We start from the raw sequence: 22,743 nt of genomic DNA, 5'->3' as shown, positions 1-22,743 counted from the left end.
GGGCAGATGTGCTCTGTGCTCCTGGCTTCAGTCAGGATTACACCGAGAAGCCGGCTCGTGTAGCGATCTCCGACAGCCCTTTTGCACTTTGATCAAAGGCTAGGCAAACAGGGACACTCGTGGCTCAATTCGACAGTGCTTCTGCAGGGAAGCTGTAACACAGGAGAAAAGCCTTTAAATACCGCGGCCCGTTTTCACCATCCTCGCTGTTTGCAGCGCAAAGGCGCTGGCGGCAGCGGAGCTCGGGATTGCTGGCTCGGGGGCTGCTGGCTCGCTCCGGGCTTGGTGGAGCTGCTGGAGCTCCCCTCTGTGGTGCCCGGGAAGGTCCCCGCAGTGCGGGCACTCTGGGCACTGGCACCCCAGGTGCCTCGGGACCCGCTCAGGCCCCGCCCCCTCCACGGGGCCACGCCCCTCCGCTCGCCGGAGCTGCGGTTTGCCCGGCGGGAAGTGACGTATTGCGTCAAGCGGAAGTGACGTACGTCGCGTGCAGGCCCGGACCGGCGGGGGGGTCTGGACAAGATGGCTGGATCCACAGGTCTGTGAGGGGGGCTCGGGCGCTAGTGCGAGAGAGCAGGGCGCAGGGCTGGTGCTCGGGAGGTACTCCTGCGAGGGCGGAGCGGGGGTCGTCTTCCTTGGGGAGGGGGAACAGCTGCCTCTGATGGGAGCAAGCGGAGTGGGGAGGAGTTTTTCTTCTGACAGGGGGAAAGGGGAGCTGCAGGAGTGCCCGGTCAGGTTATGGTTCAGGCACGATCCCTCCCGCCTAAAGGGCAGGGGCCTGAGAGCCTTATCTAAGGGGTGAATAGTGGGAGACGGGGCTCCGGTTTGTATAATGAATGTAATGGGGTGCTGGAGAAGATATTTTTTTTTTTCTGCTTAGAGGAATGGATAGATGCGTGTGCGTATAGGGAAGCGAATAACATGGTAAAAATGCTGGAGGAGAAAGTCTTGTGCTAAAGATTTCTCTTCGAGTACGCATCAATGTACTGTCTGGTGAATAGAGAAGTTGGAGAGTCTAAAATAAAGGATTGTCTCTTTCCTGTCTTGATGCAGGGGGAAAGGGATCAGGCCTGTGTTGTTTGGTACTTCAGTTTGGAGGTGACTGCGGCACGTTGGAGAGGAGTAGTAAAAGCGTCTTGCTATCTTTCTTGATAACTATTGGAGCCAAAGTGTCTCTTATAGGCAATTAACTTGCAGCTCTTTGCCCTTCTATCTCAGGAATCCCATATCTATAACCAACACAGTATGTGTTGAGCATTTGCATGGTGGAATATTGTGGAAGGTGGTGGCAAAGAGGGATAAGAATTCAAATACTGAATACAGAATTCATAAAAGAAGAGTTATATCATTTCAGTTTTATTTCATGACAGGCATGAAATATAAAAACACCATTCCCCAGTGCAAAAAAATGAAGTCTTCAGGGCCTCGTTTCCCCTTTTCTCACCTCTGAGACTTTTAAAATGGGATTGACAAAGCTCAGGGCAGAGGAATGGTTTGATCTCAGAGGTCAGTCTAGGGTAAAGGTTGGCCACTATCTTATTTCTTCTCCCAATACACTGGATCATTGAGGGACTGAGTATAAAAGCAAAACAGAAGAAACCCCTGTGTATTGAAATTGATCTTGGTACCTTATTGTTGATTCTCTGAGTACTCTGTTGAGGTAGGGGATTCTTCACTTGGTAACATGACTTTGGGGATGTGGGTTTACAAAGTGTAATTTGGTAAGGTTGCAACAAATTGGAACACAGAGCAGCTCTTGCAACTCTGGAAAAGCAGCACAAAAATGTACGTTATTGCCTGTGATAAACAGAGCTAGAATTGATTCAGCTGTGGATGATTGCATTTTATTTTGTTAAAATTTATGGAATTACTTCCTGATGTCTTGAGTTTAAAAGGATTTTATTAGTAGTTTTATTATGCAGCAACTCCCAGAGACTTCGGTTTGTATCTGGGCTCTGGCCTGGCATTTCCTGTAATGCACAGGAAGTAAAGTTGGATTAGATTGTGTATTGAGTGTTGGCATTTGGCATCAGTCTTACTAGTATAGAATTTCAGTTACTAAAAATTTATATAGTTAAACATTTCTTCCTACAGAGCATTCAACTTTAGTCAAAAGATATTTCTTCTCAAACTTTCTTAGTTTTACTGCTATAAATGCTCTTTACAGTGTTAGGTGTGATAGTTTAAAATCTCCTGTATGCACTTACTCAGTTTAGTTGGTTTTCTCTCAGAAATAAATCCACATCTGAAGTTTGAAAGAAGTGGGATGCGTAGAACACGTGTATAGATGTCTGTTCCACATAGTGTGAAGTGCTAGTTCTGTATGTATGCATTGTTCAGGAAAGGAAATAGTAAAATGAGGTGAGCAGATAGAATCATCAACAGAACTGTTGGGAAAATTATTCAGGGCTTCTACAGCAAAATACATATTCCTGCAGAAAAGGTTCTGTTGGCTTTGTCTTGGTATATGCATAGATTATGGGGGGGGGAGGAGTGTTCATTTATGTATATGTTTTTTTATATATATAACAATTTTAAGACTTCAAGAAGAGTTGCTCTTGCTAGGAAGCTCATTCATGGAGGAGGGAAGGGAATGATTTGCTACAGACAAGATTTAACTCCACCTGGCTGTGTGAATTTAATCTGCTCTTGCTGTAAAGTTCAACTTAATCCTTGTTTATCTCAGAAAAAAAAATAAAAAGGAATATTTTGGTTGCACAGAGTCCAGGAGTGAAATTCTAGCCCCAAGGAAATCAACAACAAAATTTTACTAAGGTCAAATATTTTATTTATATCCCAGAAATTCCTTTCATGGACTCACTAGTTCTTTAAACAATCATGTAGAAGATTACATGCTTGTAACAACAGATAATTTAGTTTGAAAATGGCTGTTCTTTAATCTGTGCTAAAGAAACTCTGTGTGTGTGAGTGTTCTGTTGTCTGAAAAGCCTTACCTGCTTTCTGAAAGCACCCACATGGACTAATTTTACATGTAGATATTGTATATCCTAGAAATGTACATTTGTGAGCTGCAGTTGGATTGATCTTTGATATTACAACTCCTTCCGCTTGTAGCTGGGCCTAGACTATTTGTGTGGGTACTGTTGGAGGCCTAAGGAAATCCACATGAGTCTGTAAAGAAGAGCTGCTATTGATAAAATTAACTGATTTCATATTGGGTAGCTGGAGGTTCATTCTGTTAGTTTCTTTGAAAATACAGAGCAAGAGACATAATTGAACATTAGTTTCAGATTAAAAGGAATAACTTACCATAGCATGCTGGTTAAAATCCTTTCTGTAACTTGAGAAAACAGATCAATAACATGATTAAAATGGGTTATTTCAGGAGTTTTTTCTGCATTTCCATAACTTGTGTTTTGCTTGTGTATAGAATATAGGTATATCTGTCTAAAACGTGAATGTTTCTGAAAAGCAGTGATCATGTCAGTAAGCGATTAGAATTCTTACTTGAAAAGATGAGAATGAAGGCAGTAATGTCTATTGCTGTGTTCTAATTATGGGCTGATAAAGCTTTTTGTCTCCTTCCTCTTCAACCCAGGGCTTCCTTAGCTTGGGGGGAGGGTCATTAAGGCTTAAGTTAGTAAAAACTCCCCTGGGTTTGCTGGAACTGTGTACTCAGGAAAAAAACAGTCAGCAATTACATGTGAGATTCCTGATTTACCTCTAGTTTGTAGTCACAATACACCTTTTCTGACTTAATGTTTTTGCAGGAGCTCAACTAGACCCCCAGTCAAGTGTTTCCTGTAAAATCCATACTTCTCATTTCAAGATAATTCTAGTCTTTAGGGATGGGTCTGCTTCTTTGTGTGACTTCAATTGTCCATGGGAAAATACCTTTCCCTTCTAATTTATATATGACTGATTCTTTGAGTACAAATAGCATAGCAGTCAATGTTGGTGCCTTGTTTTCTTAACATTATTTTTTACTTGTATTTGTAAAAATTTTGTGCTGCTGCTGAAAGCGGTTCTCAGTGTGCATGACTGCAGCTGTAAGGAAGGTGATACTAAAAGTGAAGGGCTGGAAGTGGTCTTGAGTGGATGCGCTCTGACTCCCTGAGCTGTGAAGCAAGGAGTGACTGCCTGTCTTGGTGATTGTTGGTTTGGTTTTGTTTAAAGCTTTAATTTTGTTTTTATTTTTCCCATAAAACCTTAAATTGAAAAAGATTCCATAAAGCAAAAGGGTTTTGTATTACTTCCCCTTAAATCCTTTGCAACTCTTTATTCTAAATCAAGCTGATGTCTGTTCTATGCTTAGTGGGATAGAGATTGATGTTTCACCATACCCTTGTGTGGAGACTCTTAGAAACTAAGAGCTATTCAGAGGAGTAATAAAGGAATTTATTCTTAAGTGGGATGTGGAAGTAATGTTTTAAAAAATGTTTTTTCTGTACAGGAGATGGTGTAATTTAAGCTTTGTACATAGAACACTTGTGTACAGGCTTCTCCCTCTGACATGCTGGATGCCTCTTTTCTCCCTTGTTTTTTCCCTTGTGGAGGAAATAGTTGTCCTTTTTTTTATCTATTATGTTTTATCTTCAAGGATATATTACTGTCTTCCCTTTTCTCTATTATTCCTCCTTCATGTTGTTCACTTACCCAAAACCTGTTCAAGAAGTCAGTTTAAAAGATGTTTAAAAATTTTGCAGTCCTCAAAGTTTGTGCTGTAGGAACAGACTTCTTGAAGCTGTAAGTAATCAGAGAAAACAAAAGAAGTTAAATGCTGTGTTCTATGAGGCAGCAAGTACTCTGTGTGGGGCATTTTTTCCATCCTGTCCCATGCACAGGGAGCTGCAACTGTGCTTGTTCTGCCTACTTAAACATCTTGGCAAGCCACAAATAATTTAGCTGTGCTTCAGCTGGGTTGAGAACGATCTAGTTTTCAAATGACTTTTAAACTATGTATAGGCCACCAAGTTCTTCCAACTTTGTGGCATATATAGGCAGGGTACTCAGTTTCTTCTCAGATCTTTGCCTGTACCATTTTCCTATCTTTCTTGCTGGTGTTGTACAACTCTTGTCTTTAAATTCAAACCCCAACTTCTTTCTTCCACAAGAGCTGTGTGAGAGAGTGTATTCAGAGGTTCAACACCTTATTTCTGAGACTCAAAAGTGGCCTATTTTGTAATTTGTATTTCTTTAAGAGTTTGTTTGAAGTTCACAGATGCTCTCAGGCATGGTATTAAAACCCATTACTTAAATTATGCTGTTAAATCCAGGATGAAGATAGAACACACAGTTTCAGGAAGATAGGCCTTTCAGCAGTTGGAGGCAGATGGTCCATACTATAAGCATAGATGAAAAGGCTTTTCATGTGGGAGAATTAGATTTCCAAGTCTCATGAGTGGAGCTTCATTACATATGTATTTTTTTAGTGTTTGTGTTTTACTTTATGGCGGATTTTTTCCAAAGGCACTGTAAAGCGCATGCTGTGAAGCTGTTCAGCCTCGTTTTGTTGATGGACCCTTCTTCTCTCTCTCTCTGCTCTTCTGGGTTTTTCCTAGACTATAGCTTGCGATTCATCCTGACCAAAACTTTGTGAAGTATTAGAGCAGCTTCAGCCACTCAAGTCACTTAGATTCAGTGGCCCTGCTGTCTCAGCCAGCCTGTAGGAACCTCAGCAGGTCATGGAAAGACAAGAAAGTGTTATGGGGAAAACATACAAAAAGGTCTTAATTTAAGCTGTACTCAGAAGGGGGTTGCTATATGCTATCCTATCCAAAAAAATAGTTTTTCTTTGTTTCTCATTTGGAAGACACTAATGAGCTATAATTCAAACAATATTTTGAATAAAATCAGTGCAGCAGTATAAAAACTTATGACTGTGAAGCTGTCAGACTGGTTCTGAATAACATGAGCTTCTGTTTTACAGCCTTTTCAAATATGTGTGGTGCTTTAAGTACATGACTCAGATCAATTCTAGTTAGCTTTTTGGAACAAATGAAACCTTCATCACTTAGACCTTCAGAGCTCTAAATTAACCCCGTCTTTCAAAAGGGTATGAAGCTTCAATTAGATAAAATTGTCAGATTACATCTAATATCTGGATAGACTCAATATCCCTTTAAAAAATGTTTAACATAGACATATTTAAACTGCACAGAGGAAAAAAAATATGCCTTCTCTTATTGCATTTGTGGCTATTCATAGCTGGATAGTTAAGTGCATTTGCAGTTTGTGTGAATAAATCAAAAATACTTTCCCAATACATGTAGAAATAATGTCCTTTACTCAGGATGCTGTTACGGTTTTAGTGCTCCTCCCTCTCCCCCTCCCAATGCAATAATAGAATGTCTAGTTTCAAGTATTCATTTAATTTAGAACTCTTTCAAGAAATACATTCTAAGCTTGCTTTCTTTTCACTGAAGTGGAATAGGGGATCAAGTAAATATGAAATAAGTCAGTATTCAAAATACGCTGAAATATGGCTGTTGGAAATATTGTAGGAATATAATTGGATTGCAGTTCTTGTAACTAAATAGGTGCTGATCAGTGTATTTGATTATTTCCATAAGTGCTTATAACTGAATGAATAACAACGGATTACATGATTTCTTTTACATAGATAAAGGATCTTTATGTTTTGGACTGTGGATAGGTGCTGAGTCATGTTGGAAAGGATCTTTATGCAAATCTTAGAACAACTGTTTGGTAATCAATGACTTGTAACCCGTTTTAGACAGCTTTACAGCTTTGCTAAACTAAATCTTTGATACTACTCTTATCTGGGTCATACATTGTATCCTTACTACTAATGCAGACCTTGTGAAAGCCAGCTCATGACAAGAGATACTGGCCTCTACTGGGTTCTTCCAGAGTGCCACTCCTCTTGTCCCTTTATCTGGGAAAAAAAAAAAAAACAAAAAGATAAAAAAGGTCATCATACTTTGAGATAGCTTGAATGTGTATTTGAAATCCTTTCCTTCTCTGCCAACACAGTTTCAGGTTTAGAATGAAACTTGCAAAAACTGGAGCCTGTCTGCCATTATATCTTCCCTTTAGCCTTTTTTTGCCTTTATATAAATTTATGCTTTTGATGGTGTGGTTGAATTGTACTAAATGAGTTTGGGGTTTGTTTGTGTGTTTTTCTTAGCTTCCAAGGAGAGCAATTGTAAAGGTTATTTTAATAAAATCTCAGCTCCTTAGACAAATCACAATATTGCTGGTGGGTTTTGAACTGACAGATATCTTCTCCAAACCCTCATTACTGGCTTCCTGCCTTACATTGTTTTGTCCAAAATTGAAATAGTAATAAAATTCTAATTTTTCCAAGCATCTCAGTGTGTCGTTTTTCATAATCCATAATTCTGTATACTAAGCCTTCAGGAAAGCATATAATATCTCCTCTGTGTTTCATTCAGTGATTGCTTATAAAGAGTTAACTCTTACATCGTGGTCAGCCTTCACCAAAAGGGCCAGAATGTCAACTGAAAAGCTGTTTAGTCACTTAACTCTTTCACGGCTGTGAGGATTTTCTTGTGGTTAGGTACGATTGGATGTGCCATGTCTGCTGTAACTAAACTCAGAGTTAATGTCTTGTTTATAACAACTTGCTTTCAGATATAAACTAATGACTATTGGTGCAAATTTGTAAAATTAGTTTTTAAGCAATTTGCACCAATTTTCTTTTGGGACCACAATGTAGTTTAGTGGGATTTATACCATAGTTTTCTATCAGTGTAATAACTGGCTTTTGGTGGTGTTTGGGTTTTGGGGGTTTATTTGTTGTTTGTTTGGGTTTTTTTGTTTTTTTTTTTCCTTTTTGTGAGGTGTTTTAACTACTTGTGTGGGAGCTTTTCAAGGTTTTTGTTTGTTACTAAGAGTTTGATTATGCCTTCACTGTTCTGTAGTCTAACGATGTGTTATCTGTAGTGGAGCAAGCTTCTCCCCTTGCAGTTTATGAGCACCATTAGTAATTCTATGCCAGCAGGTGTACTCAAGATGATCTTATCTGTATGAAAATGCAAAGATAGTGAAACAAACTGTAACTGTTGTTACAGCCTTGCTAACAAAGTTGATTCTAGTTGGAGTTTCTCTCAGGTGTGGTCTATACTGTGTCGCGTATAAGCAGTCTTTAACTACTCTCTGCTTCTGCTCACTGATGTACATGTAATGATTCTTGCACTGTTTTACTGTTGTACTCTGCACAGCTTTAGGATGCTTAGGGTATTGTTGCTACATAAAAGAGCAGGAGAGCGAAGAGGGTATTTGGAAGTGGGATTGCAGGAGATAGGGAATGGAGGTTTCAGTGAAGCATGAACCTTGCTAAGAAGAAATGGTGCAGAGCGGGCAAAAACCTGCAGGGATTTGTGAGAAATGTCCAATGACTATAGTTAAAAGTTAAGGCTAAAACTCAACAGATAAAAATATTTTCCTGGGAGCCATTAGCCGTCACGGGAGGAGTCCTGTCCATGAGGCTTCAGTAAGTGAATGTAAGCTGTCACTTACGTGGAATAAGTAGAAATTATCACTAATGTGGTTCTGAAAAAGATTATTACTTTAGTTGGCTTTAATCAAAGGGTAGGTTTTAAGATAAAGGCTTATGAATTTCACACTCCTGTGACTGTTTCTTGGTTCCTGCTGGGAAATGTTCCTCAGCAAGTGGTGTGTCTTCATAGGAACAAAAACAAACTCAAAAAGCTAATGAAATGCATACTTCAGCTTCAGTATGGTTCAGAGAATTGCACCTGCTCCTTGAAGTCTTCCAACCTGTGTGCTTTCAATTTATTTTTTAATTAAATATTGTAAATGGCAAGTTACCCAGTTATAGAGCTCGTTGTGTAGTCAAATACATCATAGAATTGTAGAATGGTTTGGGTTGGAAGGGACTTTAAAGATCATCTGGTTCCAATCCCCCTGCCATGGGCAGGGTTACCTGTAGTAAATGCAGCTTTATGAATACCACTGATACTGTAGTAAATGCAGCTTTATGAATACCACTGATACTGTAGTAAATGTAGCTCTGTGAATACCACTGATACTGTAGTAAATGTAGCTTTGTGAATACCACTGATACATGGCGTTAATCAGTTTGAATTTTACTGAACTGTATTGAAATTTGTCTGGAAAGCAGTTCAAAGAAGTGGGATGTTCCCATGACGCAGAGAAAGCTGAAGTTTCAATTACCAGGACTATACACCTCAGACCCACATCAGGAAGTTTCAATTTTCTCAGTGCAGGCTCACTGTGCATTCGGTAGTGCGTAGTTGGGTTCATTCACAGACTGAGTTCTGCAGCAGCTGGATGCTTTCCTAGTTACTGGAAAAAAATGTATTGCTTTTCTCTGAAAATGTCTGTTTGCCTTGAACAAGAATGGTCTTGTTCTCTGGGCTGTTTGAAACAGTGGTTTTACTATGTGTAGTAGTATTTGTTATTTAAAACCAGAAAAGTTCATTGTTGTACTGCTATGTTCCACTAATAGTAGTGGTGGAGTTCTTTTTGGTAGTGTTTCACATGCCCTAGCCCTCTTTCCTCTCTTTTATATTTTTTGTGTGTTGCCCATTTCAGGGCCTATTTGAGGCTTTGCTTGTTTCAGCCTATTTGAGGCTTTGTGAGTGTGTGCTGCCTTGTCATTGTCAGTACAGTATTTCAGTTTCTTGCTTTATTTTGTCCAGAGCAAGATGATTTTTCAGTTGTTCAGGCTGAAAGGAACCTGTTATTTTTCTATGTTTCTCTTTGGAATTTTTTATTTCTCCCCTCCCTGCCCCAGGAGAAATTGTATTATGGCTTAGAATTTGCAAAGCTGACATCCCTCCCTCCTTCCCTTTCATTAAAAATACTTATTTTTCTGCCAGGCTGAAGCTGTTAGATGGGGTTTGAGAATTTTTTTATTATTTTTGTTACTAAGGTAGACATACTTTTTCAGTTTCCCTTAACGGGAAGTCAGTGGATAAAAGATAACCTATACCTTTCAAATTGTTTATACTACAGATTTCCTGACATAGCTGTCTCAGTCAGGAAGGACAGCATCTCTGACAGCATCCCAGCTGTCTTCATGGGTAATTTAGTAGTAATTTGTTCTTGGGTCCATGTTAAGAATTATTTTTATAGATGTGTTGGGGAGTGTGCTGTTAGTGTGGAGTGTGCTGGTGTAACTGATAAAGAGCTCCTACAATGGACGTAATTTTCAGGAGTGGGGGAAATTTTTAAGGAAGATTTAAAGAGAAACTGGATATTGTAATAAGTTGAAAGGATAGTTGTGGCTTCTTTTCTAACATGCCCTGTGGGATAGTAGTGTTCTACTAATTTGGTGGATTAGAATGTTATGTCTGAAGTAACTTTATATGTGAAAGTAGACCTTTCTGCTTAATTTAAGTCATTGTTTACTGATTCTGCTTTTATTCTTTTGTCATTGTTCAGGTTACTAAATTCACTGTTAATTTCACAGATTTCTAATAGGTATTATTTCATGTAGTCTAGCTTCATGATTTAACTTGTAAAGATTATTGGTATGTGTAAGCATGAGTGGATGTTGTTCAAGTGAAGTATGTTTGCTTCAATTATCTGTGAAAAGTTGGTAAATACTGTCTGACAGCTCCTATGTATGGTTTGGGGGTGTTCAGGAGGTATTTGTCTGTAAAGTCCATAGTGAGGTAAGCTTTGCAAATAAAGCAAAAAGAGGTTTGGGAGGAGGTTGCTTTAGTTTTGTATTCAAGCTTGATGAGCCCAGCTATGTTTTGCATGGAGAGCCTTGGTCCATCATTGCAAATAGCTGTGCTGGATGCAGTGCTGTAAGCAGCCTTTAATCACCGGCTCCTGAGCAGAACTTACCACTCCTGCAGCTCTGCCACTGACAATATCCCATGGCTGCTGTAATCCCCTTTGCTTGGAAGCAAGAGGTTTTAGCTGAGGGATGCCTGTAGGTAAGGAGTAAAAACAACCTGTCTGTACTTCTTGAAGCCAGATAGTGGAATTGGAGAGAGTAACATTTGGCAGGACCATGGTGGGAAAAGGCTAGAGGCATTTCCTTCTTCAGTTTCCACTTGTACCTGAAATCTGGCAATCTACTGAAGAGGTGGATGTCTTCTGAAATTTCCTGTTGCTGATGAGCTGCAAACTCCAAGAGAAGGATATTTTTTTTGTTGTCTAGATTCTGTAAATGAAATGCTGATTCTTACTGAGATTTTAAGGAATATTTCAAGGATTTTTAGTAAATATTTGATTAATTGTATTTTCTGGATTAGAGACAAACCCACAAGTTGTGTATGTACCATTAACATAGTTTAGGTTGTGCCCTCTGGCATACATGAAAAAAGGGAGAATTTTTTACTTCATACTAGGAGGAAATTTAATTTCCAAAATAGCCAGACCATCATTAGCTGATGGTGGTGTTTTACTGCAAAGTAGGTTCAGTTTTGTACCCATGTTCTATTCCTCTAGCTAGGTAGATTTGTGTTATGTGAAGGTTAGAGCATGACCAAAGCAAACATGCAGAGCAGTATGTGAGCCAGTGCATGAGTGGACACTCAGGACAGCATTAGCATTCAATTCCACTTCATTTTGCTGATAGTCTCTTAAGACACTAATTGTAAAGGTGGAGGAGTGAGGTTATCCACTGTGTGCATTTTTAAAGTGTCAGAAATCTATCACCAGTGGCTTTCTAATTAAACATTCAGTGGTGACTTCAATTGAAGTTTGAAGTCATGAGGATAAAACATTAATCATGTTTGCCAGGGACACAGAAGCAGTTTAGTGAAGGATTTTAGGCTTTGTTTGGGAGTTTTTCCTCTTTTCTTTTTTTTTTTTTTTTCCTTGCCCCAAGGTAGAAAATAGTGAGTTGGTTAATCCACGGTTGCAAAAAGCTCTAGTAAACATTCATAATTAAGATGTGCACAAGTTGTTGCTCTGTCCCTCTGGTGTCAGTTGACAAATTAGGGTATATATTTGGAAATAGGGTGGGGAGAGGTGGTTGTCCAGCTCTTAACTTTGGAATTGCATTTAAAAAAAACCTTACTCATTTCCAGTGGGCTCATAAATAAAGGAACAGAATGTTTGCAGAAGTGAACTAAGTATCTTAAATTTAGAAGTGACCTTATGAAATAGTGGTTTTATCTTAATGTATGTAATTTCTGGTGATCCTAACCCAAATGTAGGACTGTGTGACTTTCTGAAACAAAACCTGTTGGAATGTATCTTTGGTCCAATTTCAGTTGGGAACTAAAATGGTTTACTTGGAGTTCTTTTATGGGTTGGACTCTCAGTGGGGGTAGGTGGTGTGGGGTTTTGTTGGTTTCTTTTTGTTGGGGATTTTTGTTAGTGTTTGTTTGCTTGGGTGTTTTTGTTTAACAGTAAATGTTTTGACTCTTTAACTTCATAGCAGTGTTTTGCTACCTAGTTCTAGCACTGATAGGAATGTTAGTGATGGGAAGCCTGGTGCTTGCTGTCAGATGTCTTTGTCTCTTTAGAACAAATCTAAATTGTTTTCTGGAGATGTTCTGGAGCATTCCCAAGACCTTCACTGCTCCCTTTGGGCAGTTAAGGGAAATAACAAGCACAGACAGTACAGTGGAAAAAAAAATGTGATAAACGGAGCAGTTAGTCATAAGGCACCATTATTTTCTGTCATCTCCTGCAATTTTGTGTGAATACAGTTTTATGATACAGTTGTGCCAATCCAATGGCTTTTTGCCACTAAAACCTCCCTCATCCCCACACCCCTGGTTTTGCAAAGGAAGGCACTGAAAGATGCAGCAGTCAGCTCTGGCATTTGTTGATCTTTCTTCCTGGTCAGTTCAGTTCATTAGCTGGTAGGATTTGATTTTTGCCTGAAGGAAGAACAGCTTTTTGCTAAATTAGCGTGCCAGCTTGGCTAATACAGGAGCCTGGTTAGTAAAAGAGCACTAGAGATTTGGGCGAAGATAAGGAATCTCTTCTCCTGGAAATGAGCAGTTGAGTCATCTCACTTGCACTGAAAGGTAATAGCAGGTGATCAGAAATAAACTTAAGGCTTGTTTTCTGTCATCTTTTATGTGTTTTTAGAAGAGGTGAACTACAAATCAGAGCCACTGGTGAAGTCTATACTAATACTAAATAATGTGGGATTTGGGTTGTTTTTTTGGGGGTGGTGTGGTGTGTGTGTTTGTGGGTTTTGCTTTGTTTGGGACTCCATATACCAGTCAAGCTATTCAGTCGTGGTGCAAAGCAAGAAGTTCAGTAGAAGTTTATCCTGCTGGTTTTAAGTATTTTTAAAGATTAGCAGTAGCCTTTTAGTGGCAGACTCTATTCCCAAGCTCATGTGAACCTGTGCTCTATAATGGGATGGAAGTGTGATTGTCAGTTCTCATCCCTGGTCTGAATAAGATACATAAAGGTACAGATCTGATGTTAATAACAAGTCAGAATGGGACCAAAGCAACGTGTAAGTGAATGTCAGTAAAGCTTTTTAAAATGATTGATGCTACAGTATTGAGAAATTAATCTGCCCCATGATGCATGGTGTTAGTACTTTGAGGTAATTGTTTATAAACTCTTACTTGTGAAAATAAGCTTCCAGAGTAATTTTAACTATATGAAAACATTTTTACATCAAAGTTACCTGAGTTTTCCTGCCAAGGCTTCACTTTTCATGCTAGCACTCGTCAGATCTTTATGAGCTGGGCTGGTTTGTTAAGCTGCCAGGAGGCTAACCAGAATGTATAATTTCCTGCTGGATTAGTAACCTGAAGTAGCTCATTATGTGCTCAGAATCTGAGTGACAGTATCAAAGCTGGAAGGAAGGTGAGGCTGTGTACAAGTGATGTAATTTCCTTGCACTGTCCTGGTGCTATACTCTTTATACTTTTACCTTGGAAATTGGAGAACCTGGAGACAATTTTTACAGTTTGTAGGAGCCTCTCCCTGGGCTGTGTTAAAAAAAAATGTTTTTAACACTGTTTGAGATACCATAGTTATGCAAGATAACTTGCTGAAGAGTATGTTCTATACTGTTTCATAGGCATGTGTTGACTACTCAGGTTGTATGCGACTGGTCTCAACTTCTTACAGAGAGACCTGTTGGAATACAGACTAGGATCAGGTAAAGCCTGAATCCCCAGTGACTAAACTGATATGGAAAAAGTTTTCTTTGACCCCCCATCTTTTTCACACATGCCCAGTGTATAGTCCTTGTTAACTTTGTATGTACCTAGTCATGGAGGTTTACTTTTATAGAGTATCTGGATTCTTCCTGTACAGGAAAGGATCCCTAGTAGAAATTATGGAAAACACTGTAGCTGTAAGAAGCTGTAAGAAAAAAAAAAGTTTTTGTAGTGTAATGCTGCCTCTACATCATAGTGCATATTTTATTTGAAATTAAAAGTGTACCATGATTGCGTGCACAAATGTTAATTAGCTTTATTCCCTGCATCAGTGCTGAAATACCATGTTAACTTCTGTGATGTTACAGCATTAAGCATCTAATTTGTAATACCTATCAATATGTGACTGTTTTCATGTCTAATAATCAAAATCCAGTAATTAGCGTTCAGTAAGCGATTATTACTTGGCTCTCCTTAGAGGCAGTACATCTTCATGGTCTGTTGTGAATATCATTATCTGTAACAGCCTAATTAGTGTTCCTGTGTTTGTTTTTGTTTCTCTGTTAATCACTAGGTTAAAAAATACTTGATTTTAAATTTGTTTTCAGATACTAAAGGTTTAGGGCTTTTTGTTTTAATCAAATTAAATCAAGTGAAAAAGTTTTTCTCGTACAGTTTATAAAGGTAATTTGTGTTTACTGTCGCATCTTTAGTGGAGGGAATTAGTTGTATCAAGTTCACATGGATTCTGGTTGAGTAGAACTTGACAGGCTGTGAACTGATTTTTGAAATGTACCAACTCTGAGCAGTGTTGTGCTTGGCAAAGGACCTGAATTAACCCATCCCAAACTAAAGAGAACTCCCTTCTTTTTATTTCTAGTTTGTATCACTGCCACATGGTTGTAACTAGCTTCCACTGAAGTAGTAAAATTACTTCAAAGTAATTTGGGTGAATAAATTCATGCAGAAATACTTGTTTGGCTTTGAAAGCACATTCAGCGGTTGCTAGTGCATAAGGTATAGAAACAATGAAATTGTTTACCTTTTCCTTAACATGAGCAGTAGTAATTACATTCTTTACTTTTCTCCAGTTAAAGTACCTCGTAATTTTCGCTTGTTGGAAGAACTAGAAGAAGGGCAGAAAGGAGTAGGTGATGGTACAGTAAGCTGGGGCCTTGAAGATGACGAGGACATGACACTCACCAGGTGGACAGGAATGATTATTGGGCCACCAAGGGTAAGTGTGATGAATAAAAAGCCTTTTCCTAAGTTTGTAGGCAATACAAAAATGCAAATAAATAACTAATAAAGTGTTACTATGCTGCAGTGTAAATTTTATCCGATATTATCAAAATAGTCTTTGAGTATAGCAGTCAAAACATTTCAGTTGAGTTATGCCTAAAGACCTAACAATCTTTAACTACCTCTAATAAAATATGTAATCAAGGTCAAATACTTCTGGCCTTTAAGTTCTGTAGAATGTCATCTAGACTGATAAAAGCTACAAGAGAAGTAATCATCTCTCACATCTGAGTATCAGCCCCATCAGATATGACTGGTCATATCTTTACTTGGGTTTTGTGTATGCTTTCTCTTGAGTTAGTATGATGCAAAAGATCACCACATAAATGAGAACTTTAAATGAATATATTGTAAATAGCTCTAAGTTAGCCTAAGTCTTTCACTGATAACATGAGGTTACTCTCTTGTGTGTCCTTCAGTACTGCAGGGCTTATTGGAAGAACTATTCAAGGCAAGAGCTGAGATCAGAACTTGGCTTCAGTGAAAATAAAGTCTTCCAGAGTAACAGTTCCAGGGTTAGATTCAGTGTACTTCAAGCTCCTTTTGGAATTCAGAATTAGTTGAAACTTGCAGCAGAGTGTTTTCAACACCTGCATAACTGTGCTGAGCTCTCAGGATTTTGGTGCATTTGAGAGAGAACCAATTAAAAATATAAGCCTAGTGGTGATATACTTTGGGTACTAGCTTCTGTGGAATTGGTGTTTGAATGCTGTTTGAAGAGAGTTGGTAGTCTGACAAGTTTTGAATAGAACTTTCAGGTATGAGCTAACTGAAGCAGTGTCTACCTGACCCTTCCTTCAGAACTGCCCATGCCTGGTTCTGGTTTCAACCTAAGGCAGATTCCTAACACATATTTGAAGAGTGATTGTTATGTAGGAGCCCATAAATATGCATATTCGTGAGGTCATCACTGTATACAAAACAGGGGAGTAGCAATCAGTAATTCAAGACCATCAGCTGGTACATAAGGGTAAGAGATTTGTAGTGTTCCTTAATCTTTATTCCTCTTGCCTTTGCTGTGTTGTGTTATTTATTTATGAATATTCAGCTTTCAGTAAGATCCATTAGTCTGTCTTTTTGCTTTCTAGACAAACTATGAAAACAGAATATACAGTCTGAAAGTAGAGTGTGGACCTAAATACCCAGAAGCACCTCCTACAGTTAGATTTGTAACTAAAATTAATATGAATGGAATAAATAATTCCAATGGAATGGTAAGTTGAAATAAGATCAACGGTGTTGTTAATATGTGCTGTCAATTATTTCTGTGGAAAAACAAGGTGAGGAGCATGCATGTTGGACACAACTTTCATATTTCAATATAAGTACTTGGTTTAAATCAAATTTTGGTTGCCTGCTACTTCAATTTTTTAGCTATTTACAATCTGATAGCAGTTCTTATTGGCTTATCAATGAGATGAGCATTATTTATGGTATTGAAGCAGTTTTCTTTTAAATGAAGCTGAAGATTTAGTTTTGAAATGAAAAAATATTTAAGCTGTGTGTAGGTATTTCCACTGTAATGCTCTAATAAAGGGGCTTAGAGTCATATTGTAACAGCAGTATTAAGAACTTATGATTTTTCTATTAATTAAAAATCGAGGTTATTCCTGACGACTCTCACTCTGGTTGTAGTACCTCATCTGTAATGAACTGATGTGTTTTTATTTATACTGCTTTTATTCAAATCTAAGGTGATCCAGAGTGTCAGTCTTAAGATCTTTTGCTCTAGATGGTAGTCACTTGAAATACCAATTTGCAGTAAGTTATGTTCACCAATCCCACACATAGGGTGGGATTAGCTCATATGAGCAATGGTGGCAGCCCAAGCAAGTTTGTTACCACCTTATTTACTGGGTACTTGAATCCTGTAAGTCTGATGTGCATCACTGCCCAGTGAAAAGATATGTTCTGTCTTGAACCCGAGATAAACAGCAACTGAAATTGTTGTACTGTTCCAAGTGCTTGTACCTTGTTAAAGTGCATTTCACCGGATGTGTGCCAGCTAACACCTGAGGAAAAGTAGGACCCAGGGCCTGAGTTTAGAGGGTCACTCTTGAGTTGAAGTGGTGGAGGGGAGAGATGGACATGTGCTGGAATTACAGGGGTCCTAAGGAAGTTAGTCTCTTACTGCCTTGTTGGCAGTGGTTCTCGGCCTTCTTGACTTAAAAGTGCCTTTGTGCTTTGCATGAGAAGTGCCTGTGTGTAAGGAATTTATCCATACTGACAGTCTGAGAGAGGAGTTTTGAACTTTGCCATCAGCAGCAGATCTTCAGGGATCCTGGAGATTGCTGTTTGATGAGCTTGGTGCAGGAAAGGAGATGGCTTCTTCAGGAGTACTTCATCTCAAAAGATTAAACTTAAGTGCTCTGAGTCACCCTATTAAATTGTCTGCATTCACCTGATCTGTAAGGTACTTTCTGTGGTTTTTCTGCATTTCAATTTGCCTGTCAAGTGACTGCATTTGTGTGCAGAATTAGGGTACTAAGTCCAGAAAAGCTAGTCTAAGTACTTCCGTAGGGCTGGACGAAGTGTTGATGGCATCACTGTTGTAAAACTGTATTTAAATTATCACTCTTAATGTTGCAGTGTCTTTTCTCATGAGTTTGTGTATCCTCTGCTGATAAAACACAGGTTGTGTTCTGACATGCTATTTCTTTTCCCATGGTCTTTAAAGGATGTCTGATTTTTTTTTTTTTTTGTACCTGAGAGAGCCTTCTTCAGCAGTCTGCCCTGCTGCAGGGTTTGCAGTCACTTCTCTATTCATTTAGATACCATTTACAACTGAAAATCCTTGTTTCCTTCAAACTTGCTTAGGACTCTGTCAGCTATAAACATGGGAACTGTTGTGCAGTTACTGTTTTGGATATATTATTGTAAACTCAGCAGGTTGCTACTTATGAAAGATACTGAGAACATTACAAACAATAACTACTTTGCAACATTGTATAAAATTATTTGGTTTAATTTTAATTGTTTAGGAAAAAATGCATTATACACACTGCTTGTCTTCCTATTTAAGAATTTACAATTACAGACCTCCAGAGTAGTCTTCAGGTTGGAGTTTTTAGCTTCACCAGCTTTTATGTGACCTTGAAATTTCTTTCTCTGTCTCAAGATGTGTGCTTGAATATTATGAAATGTTTTTGTATTATTTGAAACTGGTTTATGCCAGTTTTTCAAACACCTTATCATTGTTCTTTATCAAGTGAAAATGGAACCTGAGCCAGAATCTTTGCTGCTGCAAGATGTCATGAAAAGAGTCAGTGACTTGCAGAAAAGACTGGAGATGAACAGCAATGAAAATGTCATGTTGCAGCAGTCTTCATTCAGAAAACATTCATAACATTGTTCAAGCAGAGTTCACAGTCTGTGAGTTGTCTTTACAAATTCCCAGCCAGGAAAGGAAAGCTGTGGGAGCTGACTCTAAGTGGTCAGGGTCTCATGTTCCAGTACAGCCAGTGTGTGTAGAATTGCATTGTCTGAACAGCACTGGTGACTGTGTGCTGTAATTGAGGCAGATCTCCAGACCTGAGAGAGCCTACAGAGGCCAAGTTGAAGAGGAGGAGGATGGTATGAAAGCAGAATTGCCAGGCTGGAGATAGGCATTCATGGGGGGAGTCCCAGAGCAGCTTCTTTTCTAGCCATTTTTTGTTAACCCAGTCTTTATTTGAATGGATAATTGCATTAGATTTCAGTAGCTTTGAGAAAGAAAACTAAACTTACCTTTTCCTTCTTATGCATGTGGCTTACCAATGGCCTTCTAAATCAGTTTGTTGTTACATAGGCTTCCATCCCCAAGTGCACATCTTTCCTGGTTGGCAATCTTCTGTTGCAATCATTACCAATTCCTTGATAGTCACTTATTGTGGCTTCTTTCCCCTCCATCCCCCCCTGTTTTTATCAGGAAGATATTGGGTTTTTTTTGCCTTGGTGGTGTGATTCAGACTAACATGGGAAATTTTTAGACTACTGCTCTGCCAAAGGGTTTAAACTACAGTGTTAAGGGGGTACTTTCACATTTTCTTCTTTTTTGCTAAATTGAAGATGATGTCAGGTTAGCTGTGGAAAAATATTAACAAATGCATCTGTATGGGACAGGGGGAAATAAGTTCTTAAGCATGTGCAGCTATTTAAGTAAAGATAAGATGTGAGCCCTTGTTTCTTCTGTTATCATGATACTTAACCACCATGAAGCTTTTCTTCTTTCTGTAGGACCCCATGAGGAAAAGTGGTGCTCTTGTTCATTCCCCATGGCATTGGGATAGTTAGTAATCTAATTTTTTAAATAATTTGTGGTGTTCCTGATTTGCTGGCTCCAGCTCGGTGGCTAGAAACTCTGGAGTATCCTTCTTATATCCAGAAGGAGTGTAGAAGAAGAGATGAGTAAGAGCTTGGTACCTCAGAACAAAGATTCAGGCTAAATGATGCCTTACTTAAGCTGCTACTTGATAACACCAGTGATCTCTTACCAGAATTTCTCAGATGGTTTTATCTAGTAGTCTGCTTTGAAAGAAAAGAGAACCTGTTCTCCAATTGCAAAGGTTATTCTGCTCTGATACTACTTCATTGACCACATTACTTCTTTCTAAAGGGATATTTGCTTTAAAAACGGCCCAGGAATTACAGCAATGATCTGAGCACTGCTACTTTCAAGGTGTCTCTGTATTAGCTCATAAATATTTGTATGTATTTTAAGCTGGCATGATTTTGCTGCATAATAGAGCTTTTATTTTGGTGCTCCTTTTCTTCCTAATATGTTAATGTTTGCAATAATTAAGTAATCTGACTGCCTTGTATACTGTGGCTTGATGATGTGCTGTCTTTGGTAGCTCTACTGGGGGGTGGTTCCTGACTTTGGGCAGGACACTGTGTGAAGAGAAATGCTTATGCTGCTGAGCTGTGAATTTGATCAAAGATCCTGCTTAGGCTCTTCTCTCCAAGGTGGTGTTTTAAACTAGGTGGGTTCTGTCAGTTCAGGTCAGAAAGCAGCTCCACATGTATTTCATGGTTCACCTGAGTTGATAAGCAGTAGCAATGTTAAAGGTGCCCAAGGCAGCATGTTGGTGAACCTTGGCCTCAAGTCTCCTTCTGCAGAAAGGTTTAGCCTCCTGTCTATGTCCTGAAAATAGACAGCTTCACTTCAGACAATCTAGAACTAAATGTGTGTGTTAACGGTCTTGTTTGTGGTTCTAGTGTGGTGGTTTTCTTTCAGTTTGCCCTAATTAAGACAGGATAAGAAACTTATTGGGGTTTTGTGCTGCTTAAATCATAAAGCAGTGGTTTCCAGCACTTTTATAGCCGTGTGGGCCACCTGTGCTACCCTGCCAATGGAATGCAGTAGCATGCAATAGGGTCCCTGCCCTGGGCCTGCTTTGCTGTTGCACAGCTGTGGGCCCCTTTGTCTTCTCAAGTTCCTCCTTGCAGAGGCTGTGTGGCCAGGACTTAGCTACTGCCAAAACAACTCCCAAGCTGACTTTCAATTGCTGACTTTCCTATGGAAACCTCCCTGTTATAATATAATTGTGTAAATTGTCCCACAGGTTTTATAAACGCATAGGAGAAGTCCCATGTCCTTTCCTTTCAGTTCATATTCAAATTGGTAAGTGATGTACAGTAATCTTCACAGCTCCATAAGATGACTTAGTGTAAGAAGGATACAGAGACCTAAGAAATGTCCAAACATTATGAATCAGTTATTTCAATGTTTCAAGTCATTTCTTAGTATATGCAGTGGCTCTTGGTCTATCAGAAGCATCGTGTAACATTGATGTGAAATAAATCACTAATGATACTTGCAGCAAAGGAAAAATTTCCTTTAGAAGGTTATTTTAGACTCCTGTGTGGCAGGTTCTTTTAAAGAACTGAGGGAAACCCAAATGTATATATTGGCAAAAGGAAGGTGATTGCTTTTTTTCTTTTCTGTGGGATGATTTGAAATAAATTAATCAACTTTATAAGATATGGCTCCAGTTCTGCAGTGAATGGTTCGCTGATCCCCTCCTTGCCTTCCACCCCATTCCTTCTCACCAATATTAGTATCAGCACAGATGGAAGGGTCCACCTGCATGGATTTTATTGCAGAATCTGTATCTGTGTGTAAGTATGAGAGTTTTCTGTAAAATATTTTATGACCACAGGGACTTCATTCCCCAGAGAATGTGGCAGAGTGTGCTTGGACCCTTTCTTAGAACAATTAGGTTATTAGCAGCTATTTCTGTAGAGATTTTGTATTTTGCTACCACTTAACAACTTTTTCTTCTTTTTCCAGGTGGATGCACGAAGCATACCAGTGTTAGCAAAATGGCAAAATTCTTATAGCATTAAAGTTGTACTTCAAGAGCTAAGACGTCTAATGATGTCCAAAGAAAATATGAAGCTTCCACAACCTCCAGAGGGACAAACTTACAACAATTAATTTTAGCTGATTCTCAAACTTCTGTCTTAAAACAACAACCTTCTACTCATGTTAATGTCTTGATTAAATCTCACAATGCAAACACCCACACATTAAAAGAATTTCAGCTGGTATACATGACCTGGACATTTGTAAGAATATATATAATATATGTATGCCCAATATGTTTTCAGGCACTATGGGAGAAAAAGGCAGCACAATTATTTTTTTTCTCTTATCCGAGGCACTGTCATTTAAGCATAAGCCTGAAATAGTCTAAAATTGGAATTCAGGTTTTACAAGATGAAAGCATGACAGAAAGTGTCAGGTTGCTGTGGAATAATATATGTTTCTGAAAATAATCTCCTGAGAAGGCAAAATATAAATGGCATGCTTTATCCATCTTGCTTAGTAAAAGAGCTGCAGTTAAATTTGTTTTGAAGTAGCAGGTACAGTGACTACCGTTGCTCATCTTGTTTTAATTTTGCAAGGGTGTGGGTGCCGACTACTAGTAGTGTCACACAGTATGTTCAGGATTGTTTTGATACCTGTATTTATAAACTGGGGGGATTAATTTCTGTTAAGCAGCTCCTGTGTGTTACATGTATCGGACATGGCAAATATTTGTTTACAGTCTTTGTTCTAATAAACCATGCATTTAAGTTTTAGTGAAACAAAGGAAATGTATGGATATGTGATTGAGATTAAAGTTAGTCTTAAAATGTAAATAAAATGTGGAAAGTGTCTGAGGCTGTGCCATTTCTATAATAATGATGTAATATATGTACAGTAACTGGCAGAAGTAGTGGAAAGCCAAACATAATATTGCTGCTGATTTTGCAGGCACCTTTTATTCTTACCACGTTTGTAAGCTTAGTTTCCTTGAGAGGTTGAGATATTGCATTGTGGCAGGGGAGTAAGTTCTGTCATCTGCAGTAAAATTTCTTTAGACAGGCTTGCACTGTAATCTCTAGAAAAAAATATTTTAAGAACCTACCAAAACCCTAACAATCC

At 38.8% G+C, this 22,743-nt stretch overlaps 1 protein-coding gene across 1 annotated transcript; it reads left to right on the top strand.

The window, feature by feature from the left end:
• The first annotated feature begins 514 nt into the window (after nt 1–514).
• Nucleotides 515–22,457, top strand: UBE2V2 (ubiquitin conjugating enzyme E2 V2). Its single transcript, XM_054394688.1, has 4 exons — nt 515–535; nt 15,122–15,267; nt 16,421–16,546; nt 21,604–22,457. Exons 1-4 carry the CDS (start codon nt 520–522, stop codon nt 21,748–21,750), a joined length of 435 nt encoding a protein of 144 aa, XP_054250663.1. The 5' UTR covers nt 515–519; the 3' UTR covers nt 21,751–22,457.
• The last annotated feature ends 286 nt before the right edge of the window (nt 22,458–22,743 follow it).

The sequence above is a fragment of the Indicator indicator genome, chromosome 31 (assembly GCF_027791375.1).
Source record: "Indicator indicator isolate 239-I01 chromosome 31, UM_Iind_1.1, whole genome shotgun sequence".
NCBI classification, from domain to species: Eukaryota; Metazoa; Chordata; class Aves; order Piciformes; family Indicatoridae; genus Indicator; species Indicator indicator.
The sequence above is the reverse complement of the archived record's forward strand: the minus strand, read 5'-3'. Positions and strand labels throughout refer to the sequence as shown.

Excerpts from the sequence above, each read along its gene's own strand:
- UBE2V2 (XM_054394688.1), top strand. Across the intron at positions 15,268-16,420 it reads TGATTATTGGGCCACCAAGG|ACAAACTATGAAAACAGAAT; the intron begins GTAAGTGTGATG and ends TTTGCTTTCTAG. Across the intron at positions 16,547-21,603 it reads TAAATAATTCCAATGGAATG|GTGGATGCACGAAGCATACC; the intron begins GTAAGTTGAAAT and ends TTCTTTTTCCAG.